Source organism: Globicephala melas, chromosome 6, assembly GCF_963455315.2.
Source record: "Globicephala melas chromosome 6, mGloMel1.2, whole genome shotgun sequence".
Taxonomy (NCBI): domain Eukaryota; kingdom Metazoa; phylum Chordata; class Mammalia; order Artiodactyla; family Delphinidae; genus Globicephala; species Globicephala melas.
Window position 1 is genome coordinate 44165504 of NC_083319.1, and position 18046 is coordinate 44183549.

Below are 18046 nucleotides of genomic sequence, written 5' to 3' on the forward strand. Positions count from 1 at the left end.
TCAGTTAGAAATTAAAAAAAAAATCTAGTAGTTTAGTTGTGGTCAAAGAAAGAGTCAGTGGAGGATGGGGAGGTTTCAGCAACATGCTGGTAGAAAAAAAGAGACTTACATAGTCTGGGAGGGCAGTGAAATGGAAGGCGTGGTAACCTCGCTCACTTAGTTGTCATTTTTGATTTTCAATGACATTTTTTTCATTCTTTCGCCTAGTAAAGATGACAGAAGTTCCTAATTTATTATCTGACGTCTATTCCTCTTCCTAGATTTAAGAGAGTTTAACTGTAAAATATCAAGTCATCATATCCAAATACAGACACTTTGAAAAAAACTACAGCACCGATGTTGCATGCATTCAATTATACTTCTCATAACTGCATCCACAAACCAGAGATAAGGACATGGGGGAAAGATTCAGCGAGCACAGCCCAGGAGGCTGGGGGAGAAAGGGGAAATCTGCAGGGTCTTCAGATTAAAGCAGTAGGAGGGAGGGGCTCATAACAAAGGGTCACGTTCTTCCTGAAAGGCTGTGAGCCATGGATTCTAGAAGAATGCAGAATTCAAGTCCTCTGCATGGCTCTAGGATCCATATACTCTATAGGTACAAACGGAGCTGGTCAAAATGTAAATGACACTCCACAAGAGAGATTCTCTCCTTAGATGCCTTCTGCTGCTCAGGGCTGGGCTGCATTTTAGATGATGAGAGAAGGATCATTGATACTATAAACATGAACCTGGCAGATTGGTTGGGCTTGACTGAAGGGATAAAAAAAGTGCAGTGTAAATTTCTGTTCTGTGTGTAAATCACAGCACAGCCAGATCAGAGCAGGCAAAGTCATGGGGCCCCGGACGTTTCCTTCTAATTCTCCTCTTTGGTTGCACTTCATTCAGCATGTGTTGGGCTGGCCTGCTGAAGGTGCGCAGGAAATATTTGTGAATAAATGAATGAAGAGACTGCATAACTTAAATTCCTTGAAGAAAACCACCCTGATGGGGAAAACCCTCAATTCTACAGCTGATCTGTACATTTTCAGGAGCACGAGGGCGGTATTAAAAACAGTAGAAAAGAAAAAAATAGGAAAGACTTATCGTAAGAGCAAAGGGAAAAAAAGGAGAAAGAAGTAATATTGAAGAAACCCCCAAACAGACAATGTAATGCCAAAGTCATCTCCAAGCACTGCAAATGTTGCTCAGTAGCAAAATACTGGAATCTGGATTTTAGTTCTGTAGTGGCAAATACCACATCTGTTCATGTGGTCTCATACAAATACTTTCCTATTCTCATGCATAATCTCAGATTCTTTGCTAGGTGCGTGGTATTTATTATTAAAGAAACTATCTCTGGAGGAGGTTTAAAGTCAAAAGGTGTCTGAAATTTAGCTAGGATCATTCACAGGATGAACAAATCTAAATAACGTCTAGTTCGTTTCCATAGGTATGCATTCATTGGATTATGTTTATTTTGAAAAACAAATCTCCTGCAAGATATTTTAACTATAAGAGATTATTATTGAAGAAGCATCAAGACAGAATCATCTTAGTTCAATCAACATTGTTAAAAATTAAGGTACCATTAGCATAAAAATGTTGATGAGTGGCTTCCAGCTTTGGGGCTGGCTTTACTGTGAACTGATCTCAATATAGGATCGTTTATAGAGTGCGACCATAATGAGAGCACACAGAAAGGGGAAGAAAGTTCTCTGCACCCAGCTCATCAGTATGCAGCTCCGCTCTCAGAGAAACACACAGAGGAGCCGGTCCTTCAAGGGCAACTTCCTTGCCTGAGTGCAATCTGTCCATGCCAGTTAACAAGAAGCCAGCAGCTGCTTCTGGAGGGAATCCCCTTCCAGGAGCCAGGAATCCAGGCCCATAACACATGTGGGTAAGAGTAGATTAGATCAAGTCTGCCTTGAGAGGAGACCCACACCAGTCTAGTTCCTATAACATCTGGCTCTGTTCTCTGCTTCGGACGGACCACACATGGGTAGGTCTGGAGAAATGTAAGGACATTGTGTGAAATGCACTTGGCAGGGTTTGGGGAAAGACTGATCTGTAGGGTGTTGGCTTCTCCAAAGTTATCAGTGAGAACTAAGACTATCAAGTCTATTGATGGCAAGACCCCAAAACCTAACTGGTTGCTACTCTGAGCTGCTTCTGCTTTACCTGATGAGAAGGAAATTCACATGTTCGTACTGACGGCCCCACTGCAGAAGAGCACCTGCCAAGCAATTTATGAAATTCTGGTGGTTTCAAAAACAAAAACGAAAACCCACTCTTCAGACAAGTTAAATCTCTCAACATGAGGGCACAACAGCAAGCCCAGGGAAGCACAGGTGTTTTCAGATTCGTTTCATACCTACATCTCACTCAGCGTTAGGACTAAACCAAGTGGTAAGAGGGAGTGCACCCAGGGCTGCAGGCTTCTGCTTGCAGGCAACTTCCGTTTTCTCCTAAGGAGAAACATTTGGCCATGTGTTCCCTCTAAGCAACGCCTGCAAAAGCTGGCTGACCTAATTTAAAATATGAGCTCTCATTGCATGAACCTCTTCCAAGCCTTCACTATTTTTTGTTCGTTCAGACCTTATTCCATAAAAAGTCAGCCCATCTTTTTCCAGTCCTAGTGACCTGCATTCTCTCCTTCCCAGAAGCATGTCACTTCTCCTGCTAGCCTCTGCCTTAATCACTTTTATTTGTGGGACGCTAGGGAGGGGATGGGAATGCTTCGAGTAGGGAAGAAAATAACTCTTAAAAAAATCATTCTTATTATGATCATGTTTAGATGAAATATGGGGCTTGCCATCAACAAAATTACAAAACAATTCCACTGGGAGTCCAGACGGTTCAGGGTAATTCATCTATGAAAAAGTGAACTTTAATTGTTACTCTTGGCAGCAATCTAAGAGAAGAGTGAAATATTATACTAAATATTGCCACGTGCAATAGTAAAATGCTCTTTCCTCCCTGCCAGAAGCAGCGTATGGCCCCCTTCAGACTCAGGTTTGGATCTGGTGATTTAGTCTAAATCCTCGGCTTCCCCCTCTCCAAAACCAACAGAGGTTTTCAAAAGAGTTGCATTTTTTATTAGAACCATTTGCTCCTTTTAAGTTGCCAAAAAGGAGTAAGTAAAACTAAGACTTTTATTTGGGTTAAAGTTGATTCCTCAGCCTCATTGAGGTCAATGTACTTAGTCTGTGAACCTTCTACTAAGAAGTTCATTGCAGTGTTGAACCAGCCAGTGTTTTGATCCCTTCTTCCCCCCTCCCCAAACCCAACCCCTTGGCTGCCTGCATTTATAGAGTCGGGGCTGGAAGCATGGGGAAGCTAATCAAAAGGAAACATACATATGGCAAATTACATCCTGGATTTTCTAGAACAATTGAAATTTCAAGTATTTTTGATGCTGCACACAACATTTGCTATTCTGGTACCACGTGTCTTGATTTGAGCTTCAGAAAATGTGATCCCAACAGGTATTTACAATGCTTTAGATTCAAAGCTCATTGAACACTGCTGCATTATATAGTTTACAAGCACAGAAAGGTATTTGATAATACTCGAAAGCAGAGGGACATTCTTGTTTTCTAAAAGTGAAGTCTTCAGTGAAGATGTTAATCAAAGAACTCTTTTATATGGCGCTGGTTCCCTGGCATATTGATAGGTTTCGGCAAAGCACGATTAGTAAGCTGCTTGCAAATAATTTTTAAAATTACACTTTACATTTTCAGCATGAATATTTACATACATTGGGTATAATACACTAAGGATATATTAAAATCATATGTAACATATCCTATGTAGATAATATTATTCAGCTTCTAAATTGTTTAAGTTGCGGAAGTTAGGGCCCAGAAAAATTAAATGACTTGCCCAGGATTATTCAGCTTATTACCAATGATCTGAGGACCAGAACTATAATTTTTAAGTAGATATTCCTTATGTTATAGAATACTGTTTTTCATCCATAGGGATATATAATGATACAAAGATTATTTGGGAGTAAATTTAAGTCTGCAGATACAACAAAAAGTAATCTTTGTTGTAAATTAAATTAATGGATTAAAATTTAGATGATCTGAAACCTGAGTACAGATACTACACTATAGGACAACTACTTTATATAATTATTTTCTTTTGATTATAGCATATGTTATGGATGACAATAAACAAAATGGCTACCATTAGTAAGATAGCTTGATGGAACTAGAATCCCCATCAGCCAGGGGAAAAATAGTCAGCACTTATTTATATCCTGTGCATACTTGCCTAAGACTGTGCATTATAAAGCTTCATAAGAACTTTTAGTTTATGTAAAGTAACGTCTTAGAATTATGCCTATTTTTCTGTTTGTGGAAGGTTTAAAAAAAAAAACAACAAAAACAAAATATGTAGAAAAGCATAGCCTAGCAACTAACAGTGCTACCCTCAAACGAACAAAAGATACCAGCTATTATTAACTGGAAGTAATCACTCCAGAAGGTAAGGAATTTTTAAATACATTGTTACAAATACCACTCAGATAATCGATGACACCAAAGAATAAACTAATGAGGAGCCCCATAGGTCGACAATACTTGGGAGTTGGTTACCTTTAAAGAAACTGACCTATGATGTGGGAAGCCAAGGAAATCTGCCTTAAATGTGTTGTTTTAATAAAAAAAAAAAAAAAAAGGAACCTGCCTTTTTTTTTTCTACTAAGAGGTCAAGCTCTTCCTGTGTCAGTACAAAATTTAAAGTTTCTTTGGATGGGTTCTATTTCCTGCTCTCCATTTAAAATGGGGGAAAAATAAAAATATTTTGCCTGTGACAAAATATGAAAGAAGTTCTCACCCTTAAAACCAGCAGCATTGGTTTTCCAGTCATTAGCGTTCAAATGTCCTGCACGGGAAGTCCTTACAATAACATGCTGCACGTCTCTCCAGGTCAGAAACGGACTGGGGAAAGACAAGGTAAGAATCATTGTACCAAAAAAAAAAAAAGATGGGGGAAGCAGAGAGTCACAAGCAAATTAAAAAAGCAAAAGCAGAAGGGCAAAGTACTAAAAACAAAGGGTCAGCGATTTGGGTTTGGGATAAACAAATGCCAAATGCCGCTCTTGTTCTCATCTTGGAGAAGTGACATTAGTCTCAGGGAGGCAGAAAATGTAACCTTTAATTTGAGAAATAATGTGATATTAGTCAGTGTAAGTTTTTAAAAGGGTGAAGATTTCCAGTTTTCTCAACAAAATGGCTCCCAATTCTGGCCCTGTCATCCTTCGCGTAGACTCTTGCATCATCATTAGAAAATTACAACAAGCTAAAATCAAAACTGAAGGGCTCTTGAACATTCCTTGTTCAGTTGTTTAGCCAGGCACTTGATTTTAATTTAACAAAGAACTTAGCAATGTTAACCATTCTGGATGGATGTGTGGGATACAGAAAAAGTCTCAACTGAAACCAAGTCTTCATTTTCAGTGTTCTCAAAGGAAGAGGATGTGGTACGGAGCCCAAAACTGGGTACACAGAAAACTATGGGAGTGTCTTAATTTGCAATAAATAGTTATTAAATTATTGGATACCTATTTCTTATGGCTGTTGGCACTGAAGATCACAAAGACACTACTGAATGGGAGATACTTTCATCAAAGAACTGCAATACTAATAAACACACAGAAAACAAATCCAAGTATATATACACAGTCTTTTGTTCTCTTTCAAAGAACATGTTATTTACTAAAGGCATTTGACTCAGTGCATGCATGAAATTCTCTAATCAGGATACTTATTCAATTCAGTCTTGAATGTGAGGTGTGACAATTTTTTTACTTAACTAGGAAATATGGCAACTTATCATGCAGCTTGTGTAGTTATTTTCTTTGCTTCTCATCTGCCACCTTCATTTTAGAAGGATATTTGCAAAGGATGGGCCGGAACATTTGAAGGAGGAGAGACAATGACTTGCTACCTTCCTAGAAGTGTGACAGGGGCATGTGGTAATCTCTGTACCCCCTCGTATGGGCACGTATGCACACTGGTGTCTCCCAGGCAGAGGGAGAACGTGGTATCTTTAGAGCTAATTTTCAATGATGAAGCTGCACACTGCTTCACTTGATACTACATTTTCCTATCACACTCAGCATATACGTGTTTTTGAGGGTGGCCTCCTAATGAGAGGGGGCCCAGTGATCAGATTCTGGTTCCTTCATTTTCTACGTATGTGAAATTGACTTCCCAAAGTGTCAGTTTCCCCACTTAGAATGTGGATGTTAATATCTACTTTACTTCGTTGTACCAACTGAATCAAAGTATAGCTGTCCCTTGAACAACGCGGAGGTTTGGGGCGCCGACCCCTGAGCAGTCAAAAGTCTGAGTATAACTTATAGTTGGCCCTCCGTAGCCACGGTTCTGCATCCATATATTCAACCAACAGCGGATCATGTACTACGTATTTAGTGAAAAAAATCTGCGTATAAGCGGACCTGTGCATTTCAAACCTATGTTGTTCAAGAGTCAACTGCCATGCCAAGTACTTAACCTTGTTCCTGGTGCATAATAAACCATTATAAGTGGTAGACAGTACATCATTTTGCTAAAGTAAGAGCCACAGCTCCTACTTAGTGATTTGAAAATGAAGGAGATGGGGAGAGAAAAGTACTACAGAGTTCTTAGATTTTTTTGTTATGTTCTCAGATTCCAAATAAAAGAGAAATATTACTGCCATTTTCAAAGTTTCTATAAGGGACAAGATAGGATCTCGACTATTTTGTAAGGTTGCATTACTAGAAGAACTTATACTAAGGGATTAAAACCCATCCACGTGAGTTTGAAAGATATGAGAACAATGGAAGCAGAATTATTTTTGTTTTGATACAACACTTGTTAGGAGCCAACTTTAGAACCTGACAAGGCACAAAACTCTGAATAAAGGGAGGGAGGTTGTGTGATGGATCCCAGGAGGCACAGAAGTTTTGCTTCTAAAACAGTTGGTATGATTTGGCCCTTAGCTGCCTAATAGTGAATCCACAACAAAATTTAACAGAGTCCATGCACTACAGTCAGGAAAATTAGGAGAATGAGTCCAGGGAAAATTCTGAATGCTACTCTCAACATAAGACGTTCTAGCTCTGCCTGAAATGCGATGCTAATCTCCATTCCCTTTTCCAGTGTAGTTACTTGGGTGAGGGGCGAAAACAACAGAAAAGCTCAGTCTGGAAAGACATTCCAGCCCCTTATTTATGGGAAAGCAAAATCCTCTCAAGTGAACATGTATGTTTTTATTTTTTCATGAGCAAACAGCAAGACCCCTAAAAGTACACTTGGATGTGATAAATATGTCTAACTCAACCTTGCAATTTTAAAATAACATTTAACACACAGTTAAACCTTTCACATTTTAAATGTTATCCTTCAGGGAAAAAAAAGAAAAGAAAAGAAACAACACAAGCTTCCCTGTTACCTATCACCAGGGCAAAATTCCTTTAGAAATATCAAGCACAAGGTTCTGGTCACTGGGAGACCATTTCCCTAGTGACCCTTAGCTCTAAAAATAGAATAATAATAACAGAACAGGAAACACTTATCTTGTAGCTTAAGCAGTTGTATTCAGGCAGATTCAGGAAGCCTCCTGCATTCAACTCAGCCTGAAGAAATGAGAGTTACTTGCTCTCATGCTGAGTTGCACAAACTAATTCTTCTTGGAGTGCTTGTAATTAGAAGGGAGAAATGACCTTCAGGAAATTGAAACTACACATGGAGAGGAGGCATTCAGATAATTTTACTGTGACATTTGATAATGTACAACTTCAGAAATGTTTTAATTTCAAAATTTCCTGAATTTCACCAAAATAAAGGGAGAAAGATAATACGGGAAACCAATGGATTTTTCAATCAGTGGTGTTCCTACCTGTGGGAGGGTAATTAATTATAGCTCAGGAAATAGCCATAGGTTAAGTGGCTAGTCTCCTGAGAGGACTTTTATTTAGGGGAAAGTCTGATTCACATTTTATGACCTATTTGTATTTATGCTCACAGGGATGATGTAGGAATGAAGAAGTCATCAAACGTGGGGTAAACCACATACAGAGTGAAAGAAGAGTGCCCTGTGCCGTGAGCGCCACAGTCCACAATGGTAACATAGGACCTCCTAAAACTTACCCCCTCCTGCCAATTACCCTGGACCCACACTCCAGTGGCCTCTGAAAACCAATACCCCTTTCACCGCCAAAGCACCAAAAGATTTGGGGCAAATAATAATCAAAAAGGCCAAAGGTCTAACCAACCTAGAAAAAAAGAGCAGTTTCTCTCAACTCTGAGCCCGGTGACCACCAGTCTCATAATGAGCCTCCAGGAGTTATGCCACATACCCCTCAGATTTCTTCCTGGAATTACTGACAGTTGCCCCTGAATAACAATATACACTAAAAGGTCACATTTATAAATGCCTGCAAAACGTGCCTAGTTAACCATGACCTTTCAAGGCAATACAACGTACATGATTTTCTGGGGAGTCCTGTAGGTATCATCTTTTCCTGTAAGGAAGTTTTGCATCCTTTGATGACCGCAAAATAATAACCAACATTTAGTGAACACTTGGCTAGGGAGAGGTACTGTATGTTGTATATGCACTATCATTGTGTAATCTAAAAAAAAATCACATGATAGAGGTAAAATTTTTATTCCCATTTCACAGATGACAAAAGTGAGACTTTGAGTTCCACACAGTAACTCAGGGACATACAGGTAGGTCGTGGTAGAGCTACAATTCAAACCAGCTGCACTTGGCTATGATAGTATGCTATCAATCACTATTTAATACCATCTCCACATGGACCCATAAAGGTGAAATAAATGTACACACAGTGGCTTGTCAGGTGGTTCTCTAACAGCTGGATCAGGAAGCCAAGTGTGGCATGTTCTGTCCTCACGGTCATACAATTTTTGTGCCCATACTCTCTCTCTCTCAACTCAGTTGGTTGAGTTTTGTTTGCAACAGAATTCAGGAGATTATTCAGTCCTAATTTGATTTTCAGGTTCCAAAGGCCTAACTTCGGCACATTCTATCAAGAAGGTAAACAGAAAGATACTGAACTAGGAAAAATCATACTCTTTTTATAAAATAATATTTTATACTAGATGTCATAACATTGTATCTTTTCTTAACATTTGCTATGAACTTGTCACCTTGCCTGACACGCTCACACTTTGATGTGGTTTAAAGCCTGATTAGGTAACTCTTCTCCAATAAGGGAACCTCAGCTGAACCTCATCTCAAATACTTCTAGTCTCCAGCTGCAAAAATAGGATCATGAATGACACTATCACTACCTGGTGTTTGTATTACATTTTTGTTCTGAGCAGTTCAAAGTATTTCATGGGCCCAAAGTATTTCATGGGTTTTAGAAGAAGTAGGACATATCCCGGGAGAGACATTCTGTCTAGTGCTTCTTGTTGGACGTCTAAGTGCAACTGCTAGCACTTAAAAAAAAAATTCCCTCCCTAAGAGTTTTCCCAGATAATTCTGCACACTTGTGAATAAACCTGTACCTGGTGGTCCTTAAAAACAAGGACCGAGGGCTTCCCTGGTGGCGCAGTGGTTGAGAGTCCGCCTGCCGATGCAGGGGACACGGGTTCGTGCCCCGGTCCGGGAAGATCCCACATGCCGCGGAGCGGCTGGGCCCGTGAGCCATGGCCGCTGAGCCTGTGCGTCCGGAGCCTGTGCTCCGCAACAGGAGAGGCCACAACAGTGAGAGGCCCGCGTACCACAAAAACAAAAAAAACAAAAACAAGGACCAATTTTAAATCCTGAGTGACTGATTCACCTGCATTTACTAAAGAGAAAAAAGAACTCACCTTCCCCCCCCCCCAAGCCCCCAGATGGATCTATCATCATAGGCAGTTTAAGGACAACTGATAAAAGGAAAAATGAATACACATCTTATTATAGAAAAAGAATAGCTCAATAAGAGGAGCAATAGCGAATCCAGATAATGAAAACCATTTCCTAAACAGGACAATCATCTTTAAATACAAGAGTGATTCCATCTAAAGCAAGGATGAGCGATTACGTGGACCAGACCTATAGGGAAACAGCATGAGCAATCAGCAATCATCAAATATCCAACTTACTAGTCAACCAAAAATCCAAGGCCAAAGCAGTCTCCTTTTATGTTTCTCAAGATTGTGTAAAAGGAAAATGGGAATCAGTAGCCAGAAAATGAATGCCATTGTACAGATGCTAAATAAGTCAGCAGTTATGGGAAAGGATTCATTTTGAGCTGGAAGAACCAAGATGAGGCAGAAGTGTTTAAAGCCTGCAGAGATTGAGGAAAAACATTACTCTGACTGCAGCCAGTGTGTGCCAACGATGATTCAAGAATAAAATACAGACCTTTCAACAAAGGAAACCAATCTTCTTTTGTCAGGTAATGAAGAGCCCAAAGGGATCTCCAGGTGGTGAGTCCCACTACGAGCAGGAGTGTATCCCTAATGGGAGTGTGTTTGTTCTGTGTTCTATATTAATTCAAAAGTCCCGGGTCTAAAGCTGGGTTGCAGTAACAGAAAACACAGTTAATAATACCTCCAGATTTAGAAATATGATTTGTATTGGTAGCACCAGGATCCCTGCTTATGATCCATCCACACCTGAATGAAAGCAGAAAAGATAAAAGAAAAAACTGGTTTGAGATCACCTAAGTCAAATTTTTATTTTACTCCTTTGTGAAACCACTCACTGATTCCCTGAATTTAGTCTAAACCAAAGGTGTGGGAATTTGGTTTATAAACACACTTACGATAGTCCCCAATTTACAAAGAAAAATTCTGTCATTTAAACTGAAGTGTCTTCTTTCCACTATAAATCCCAGCTTATCTGTAGGATTTGTCATTATACCTGAAAGACATCAATAAGTTTTCTGCAGCCTTAAAAATGATTATTTTGTTTGTAAGCTCAATAATCATTTCCTTGAAATTATGTAAATGCTTATGGAGTAAAACCTGATGGGTGGTCAGCCAGAGGTACACTAAGTTGAGATCACACGCATTGAAATCAATTCATGATCACGGAACTTTCTTTCCACCTGCTCTTGTGGTACACTCAATTCCCTCTGAGAATATTACCCTGAGACTATAAATTCTGGCCATTCTAAAGCCCTCTCTCCTAAAAGGAACCCTCTGTTGGTGGGAATGTAAATTGGTGCAGCCACTACGGAAAACAGTACGGAGGTTCCTAAAAAAACTAGAAATAGAGTTGCCATATGATCCAGCAATCCCACTCCTGGGCATATACCTGGAGAAAACTCAAATTCGAAAAGATACATGCACCCCAATGTTCATGGCAGCACTATTTACAATAGCCAAGACATGGAAGCACCTAAGTGTCCATCGACCAAAGAAGATGTGGTATATATATACAACGGAATGTTACACAGCCATAAAAAAGAATGAAATAATGCTATTTGCAACAACATGGTTGGACCTAGAGATTATCATATTAAGTGAAGACAGACAAAGACAAATATCATATGATATCACTTATATGTGGAATCTAAAAAAATGATACAAATGAACTTAATTACAAAACAGAAATAGATCCAGACATAGAAAACAAACTATGGTTACCAAAGGGGAAAGGTTGGGGTGGGGGAGGGATAAATTAGGAGTTTGGGATTAACATATACACACATATATAAAATAACCAACAAGGACCTACTATATAGCACAGGGAACTATACTCAATATTTTGTAATAACCTATAAGGGAAAAGAATCTGAAATGCATATATATACACACACATATATATATGTATATATAACGGAATCACTTTGCTGTATACCTGAAACTAACACAACATTGTAAATCAACTATACTTCAATAAAAATTAAAAATAATTTAAAAAATAGGCCTCTGTCTTTATGCAACCATAACCTGGAATCTAAATCTGACTCTCTTTTTTGTCCCCAATCTTTGAAATTGTTTGAAGTAGACCAAATGTGTTGGTATGAGAGCTTCCTCCCTAAGTTTATCCTGGTCACGCTGGGAGAAACTCAGGTCTGGGAAAGAAACTGGAGGACACAGCTTACTCCCCCTTTTCTGCTAATTTTGTAGGCTACCTAACACTGGGCATGAATAAATACATAATTCTAAGGTAACTGACCTTGTCCTGCAGAAGGACACTGTGGCCCCCGTTATTTATTTCTAATTAAATTTTTAAAAAAATAAATTTATTTATTATTTTTGGCTATGTTGGGTCTTTGTTGCTGTGCGCGGGCTTTCTCTAGTTGCAGCGAGTGGGGGGCTACTCTTCATTGCAGCGTGCGGGCTTCTCATTGCGGTGGCTTCTCTTGTTGTGGAGCATGGGCTGTAGAGCGCACAGCCTTCAGTAGATGCAGCACGTGGGCTCAGTAGTTGTGGCTCACGGGCTTAGATGCTCTGCAGCATGTGGGATCTTCCTGGACCAGGGCTTGAACCCTGTCCCCTGCATTGGCAGGCGGATTCTTAACCACTGCGCCACCAGGGAAGACCTCTAATTTAAATTTGTTCTCAAAATAATAATAAACATAGTTTCTAATCACATGAGAATGGTATAAATTGTGCTTTAGAGTCAGGAAGACTTCGGGTAAATCATGACCTGCTACTTAATAGGTCTGTCACCCTAGTAGCCTATTTACTAAAATTCTCTGGACCCAGTTTCCCACCTGAAATGTGGAGACAAATTCATTAGCTCAAATTCTTGGTTGCAAGAATTTGAGGTAAGGAATATAAAGTGCCCGGCACATGAAAGTTTCTCAAAGACAGCAGTCATCATGGTTACTTGAACAACCTATCATCCCAGAAAAATTCAGAAGAACCACTTTCTGAATTTATACTAGCATCTGATGAATTGTCACTTAATTAAGCTAAGTTCTCCTCTATGCTCCTAAATTTTAATAGCATGTTTTTTAGTTTCTGTAATAGATGAACAAAATAGCATCTTCAACACCTTGGTATATTTCTGCTTAGTGAAATAATAATGCTACTAAGATGTGTCAAAAAGCTCTGGTTTTAAAAGCTGATGGTGGAGGCAGCAACTGGTTGGGAAAGAACTGTTTGTACCCGCTGTGATTGTAATAAACCCTCTCTATTTGTGGGAAGATCTTCCCTTTTGATGGTTGGCCATTGATGTGATGTTGTAAAGGATGGTGAATTGTTCTTTGGTTTGATATCCTAGTGCTTTTCAAGTACCAAATGTTAGGATGAAGACTTTGAACATACTTATTCGCTTAACTGAACTACCGGACTGAAGTGTTTTGAAACTTTTTCTACATAGTTTGAGGATCTGCAGAGTTCTTACCTCAAAAGCCAGCAGGTGAACCCTTGGACAGGCAACAAAAAATATTTGGTTGCATCTCTGTTATCACTATTATTTTAAATTACTTTACAGCATTTTTCTCTCATTATATTTTTCCTATTAAGTACAAAGAATGAAAATGATCCTTTTCTACATGCTTATGTTTTTAAACAAAGGTTTTCAAAGTTCAGCTTTAATTTTAAACTTAAATGAAAATGACTAAGCATTTTGGATTCTAGAATTTTAAGTAAATGTTATTCTATTTTAGACACTCCTGGTTCATTATGTAAACTCCTAGCAATCTTTTTAATTATTAGACTTCAACAGTAACGAAAAATATTTTTCAAAAATTTCATGCTACACACACATACACACACTCTGAGGAAAAGATCAACTGAGATGAATAGAAATCTATTACAACAGTTTTGGAGGTATTTTAAATAACCCTATGGCTGATGTGACTGGACGGAAAAAAATAATGTTTAATTTTCCCATACTTCACATGAAGAAAACAAAGCTGGCTTGTCACCTAAAGGAAAGTAGAGGGAATAAAAGTAACAAAACACCTCAAACCTCAGCCCTGTTTCCCTGTCTCCCAAACTAAAGACTCAAGACATTGATGGGCAAAATGCAGGTACATAATTCCCTACTGGACAAGAACTCCTTTTTTATTTTCAAGGCAGCCCACGTATTAACTCCGATATCTCTCCTGTCCCTATTATCAGTGTCTCAATTCCCAGAAACAGTGGCAGAAAATAGAGGATAAATTCCAACTTTCTTTTCTATTGCCTCCCCTACTCTATATGTTGGGATGCCAAAATCATGTCTTTCCAGTGAGGGGTGCACAAGAGACAGAGTTGTGACTAATAAAACATAAGTGGGAGTCTACTGAGCATTTCTGAGAAAGTCTCTGCTTTCCTACCACAGGCACTGCCTAATCCTCCTTCACTCTTTCCTTCCTCTTTTTAAATGAATGTGGATGTGATGGCTGGCGCTACAGCAGCCATTAAGAAAAAGTCAAGAGATAACACAGACTTTGGCCTTGGTAGCCTTGGGCTTCTGAACCAACATCTTCACTTGTGGATGTCCTGTTGTACCAGCCACACATAGCTATTAAATACAATTCCTAAAATATGTATCTCCAGAAGTACAGAGTATTAGATAGCATTTATTGAGTATTCACTGTGTGCCAGGCACATTGTGAAAAGTACTCAATATTTCATTTATTTCTCACAACAATCCTATGAGACAGGTACTATTATTATTGCTAAAATAAGGAAATCAAAGCAGGGAAAGTTTAACGACCCTGTTAGGGTCACATGATTAGCAAAAGCTGAAATTGGCTACAGGCAGTCTGACTCCAGAGCCCTAGGTCTGACCTATTCCATCACCATTTGTCTTGTACTGGAGAAGGTGCCAAAAGGGGAAGAGTCAGGGTAACAATCATTGTAGGGACTGGCCAGCAAGCCTCCAATTTTTATAGTAGGGGTAGGAAATGATCCTGTCCTCACTTAGCATCCACACTTTGGATGGCTTTCTACCAGCATCTCAGAGTTGACTGGGGGTTTTGTCCCTCATCCCACAATTCAATGGCAGATTTGAGTAGGTCTGTGCCTGGATGCTAGTTAGAGCAGTTCATCATCACACCCTTTTGAAACCAGAGTTTCTCATTGAGAATTTAAAAAAAAAGAATAGAAACAAAGAAAAAGAAAGGAAGGAAAACAATTTTTAAGGTAAAAGAAACATAAGAGAAGAGTGCAGGATGGTCCTTCAAGATGGCGGCAAAGAAGTGAGGATCGCCTTCCTCCCCACAAATACATCAGAAATACTTCTACATGTGGAACAGCTCCTACAGAACACCTACTGAACGCTGCCAGAAGACCTCAGGCTTCCCAAACGACAAGAAACTCCCCCACGTACCTGGGTAGGGGAAAAGAAAAAAGAATAAATGGAGACAAAAGAATAGGAACGGGACTGCACCAGTGGGAGGGAGCTGTGAAGGAGGAAAGGTTTCCACACACTAGGAAGCCCCTTCAATGGCAGGGACGGGGATGGGGGATGAGGGGAAGCTTCGGAGCCCAGAGGGAGAGCACAGCAACAGGAGTGCAGAGGAAAAAGCGGAGAGATTCCCGCACAGAGGATCGGGGCCGACCGGCACTCACCAGCCCGAGAGGCTTGGGAGCTGGGGCGGGCGGGGCTGGGAGCTGAGGCTCGGGCTTTGGAGGTCAGACCCCAGGGAGAGGACTGGGGTTGGCTGCATGAGCACAGCCTGAAGGGGGCTAGTGCGCCACAGCTAGCCGGGAGGGAGTCTGGGAAAAAGTCTGGAACTGCCTAAGAGGCAAGAGACCATTGTTTCGGGGTGCGCGAGAAGAGGGAATTCAGAGGGTTGCCTAAACGAGCCCAGAGATGGGCGTGAGCTGCAGCTATCAGCGTGGACCCCAGAGACGGGCATGAAACGCTAAGGCTGCTGCTGCTGTAGCACCAAGAAGCCTGTGTGCGAGCACAGGTCACTATCCACACCTCCCCTCCCGGGAGCCTGTGCAGCCCGCCACTGCCAGGGCCCCGTGATCCAGGGACGACTTCCCCGGGAGAACACATGGTGAACCTCAGGCTGTTGCAATGTCATGCTGGCCTCTGCCATTGCAGGCTCCCCCCGCATTCTGTACCCCTCCCTCCTCCCAGCCTGAGTGAGCCAGAGCCCCCTAATCAGCTGCTCCTTTAACCCCCTTCTGTCTGGGTGAAGAACAGATGCCAGAGGGTGACCTACATGCAGAGGCAGGGCCAGATTGAAAGCTGAACCCCAGGAGCTGTGCGAACAAAGAAGAGAAAGGGAAATATCTCCTAGCAGCCTCAGGAACAGTGGATTAAATCTCCACAATCAACTTGATGTTCCCTGCATCTGTGGAATACCTGAATGGACAACGTTTATACTACTTATTATCATTGGTGGATTTGTTTATTGGTTTGGTGCTCTCCTCTTTTTTTTTATTAAAAAATTTATTTAATTGATATTTAAAAATTTTTTTATTTTAATAACTTTATTTATTTTTTCCTTTCTTTCTTTCTTTTTTCTCACCCTGTTCTTCTGAGCCATGTGGCTGACAGGGCCTTGGTGCTCCGGCTGGGTGTCGGGACTGAGCCTCTGAGGTGGGAGAGCCGAGTCCAGGACACTGGACCACCAGAGACCTCCTGGCCCCATGACATGAGACCTCCTGGCCCCATGTCATATCAATTGGCGAGAGCTCTCCCAGAGACATCCATCTCAATGTTAAGACCCAGCACCACTCAATGACCAGCAAGCTGCAGTGCTAGACACCCCATGCCAAACAACTAGCAAGACAGGAACCCACCCCCACCCATTAGCAGAGAGGCTGCCTAAAATCATAATAAGGTCAGACACACTAAAACACACCACCGGATGTGGTCCTGCCCACCAGAAAGACAAGATCCAGCCTCATCCACCAGAATACAGGCACTAGTCCCCTCCACCAGCAAGCCTACACAACCCACTGAACCAACCTTACCCACTGGGGGCAGACACCAAAAAAACGGGAACTATGAACCTGCAGCCTGCGAAAAGGAGACCCCAAACAAAGTAAGTTAAGCAAAATGAGAAGATACAGAAATATGCAGCAGATGAAGGAGCAAGGCAAAAACCCACCACACCAAACAAATGAAGAGGAAATAGGCGGTCTACCTGAAAAAGAATTCAGAGGAATGATAGTAAAGAGGATCCAAAATCTTGGAAATAGAATGGAGAAAATACAAGAAACGTTTAACAAGGACCTAGAAGAACTAAAGAGCAAACAAACAATGATGAACAACACAATAAATGAAATTAAAAATTCTCTAGAGGGAATCAATAGCAGAATAACTGAGGCAGAAGAACGGATAAGTGACCTGGAAGTTAAAATAGTGGAAATAAGTACTGCAGAGCAGAATAAAGAAAAAAGAATGAAAAGAATTGAGGACAGTCTCAGAGACCTCTGGGAAAACATTAAACACACCAACATTCGAATTATGGGGGTCTCAGGAGAAGAAAGGAAAAAGAAAGGGACTGAGAAAATATTTCAAGAGATTATAGTTGAAAACTTCCTCAATATGGGAAAGGAAATAATGAAGTCCAGGAAGTGCAGAGAGTCCTATACAGGATAAATCCAAGGAGAAACACACCAAGACACATATTAATCAAACTATCAAAGATTAAATATAAAGAAAAAATATTAAAAGCAGCAAGGGAAAAGCAACGGATAACATACAAGGGAATCCCATAAGGTTAAGAGCTGGTTTCTCAGCACACACTCTGCAAGCCAGAAGGGTGTAGCAGGACATATTTAAAGTGATGAAAGGGAAAAACCTACAAGAAAGATTACTGTACTCAGCAATGACCTCATTCAGATTTGACGAGGAAGTTAAAACATTTATAGACAAGCAAAAGCTAAGAGAATTTAGCACCACCAAACCAACTTTACAACAAATGCTAAAGGAACTTCTCTAGGCAGGAAACACAAGAGAAGGAAAAGACCTACAATACCAAACCCAAAACAATTAAGAAAATGGTAATAGGAACATGCATATCGATAATTAACCTTAAACGTAAATGGATTAAATGCTCCAGCCAAAAGACATAGACTGGCTGAATGGATACAAAAACAAGACCCGTATATATGCTGTCTACAAGAGACCCACTTCAGACCTAGGGACACATAGAGACCGAAAGTGAGGGGATGGAAAAAGATATTCCATGCAAATG

The 18046-nt window shown here is 40.4% G+C and overlaps 1 protein-coding gene across 3 annotated transcripts in view; it reads right to left on the minus strand.

Moving 5' to 3' along the window:
• The window catches only part of PCSK5 (proprotein convertase subtilisin/kexin type 5), a 313374-nt gene that overhangs the window by 73566 nt on the left and 221762 nt on the right, over positions 1 to 18046 (minus strand). For all 3 annotated transcript variants that reach the window (XM_060300834.1, XM_030876984.2, XM_060300835.1), the window contains one exon: positions 4822 to 4925. In XM_060300834.1, the coding sequence (XP_060156817.1) occupies positions 4822 to 4925 (104 nt within the window). The remainder of the gene's footprint in view (positions 1 to 4821; positions 4926 to 18046) is intronic.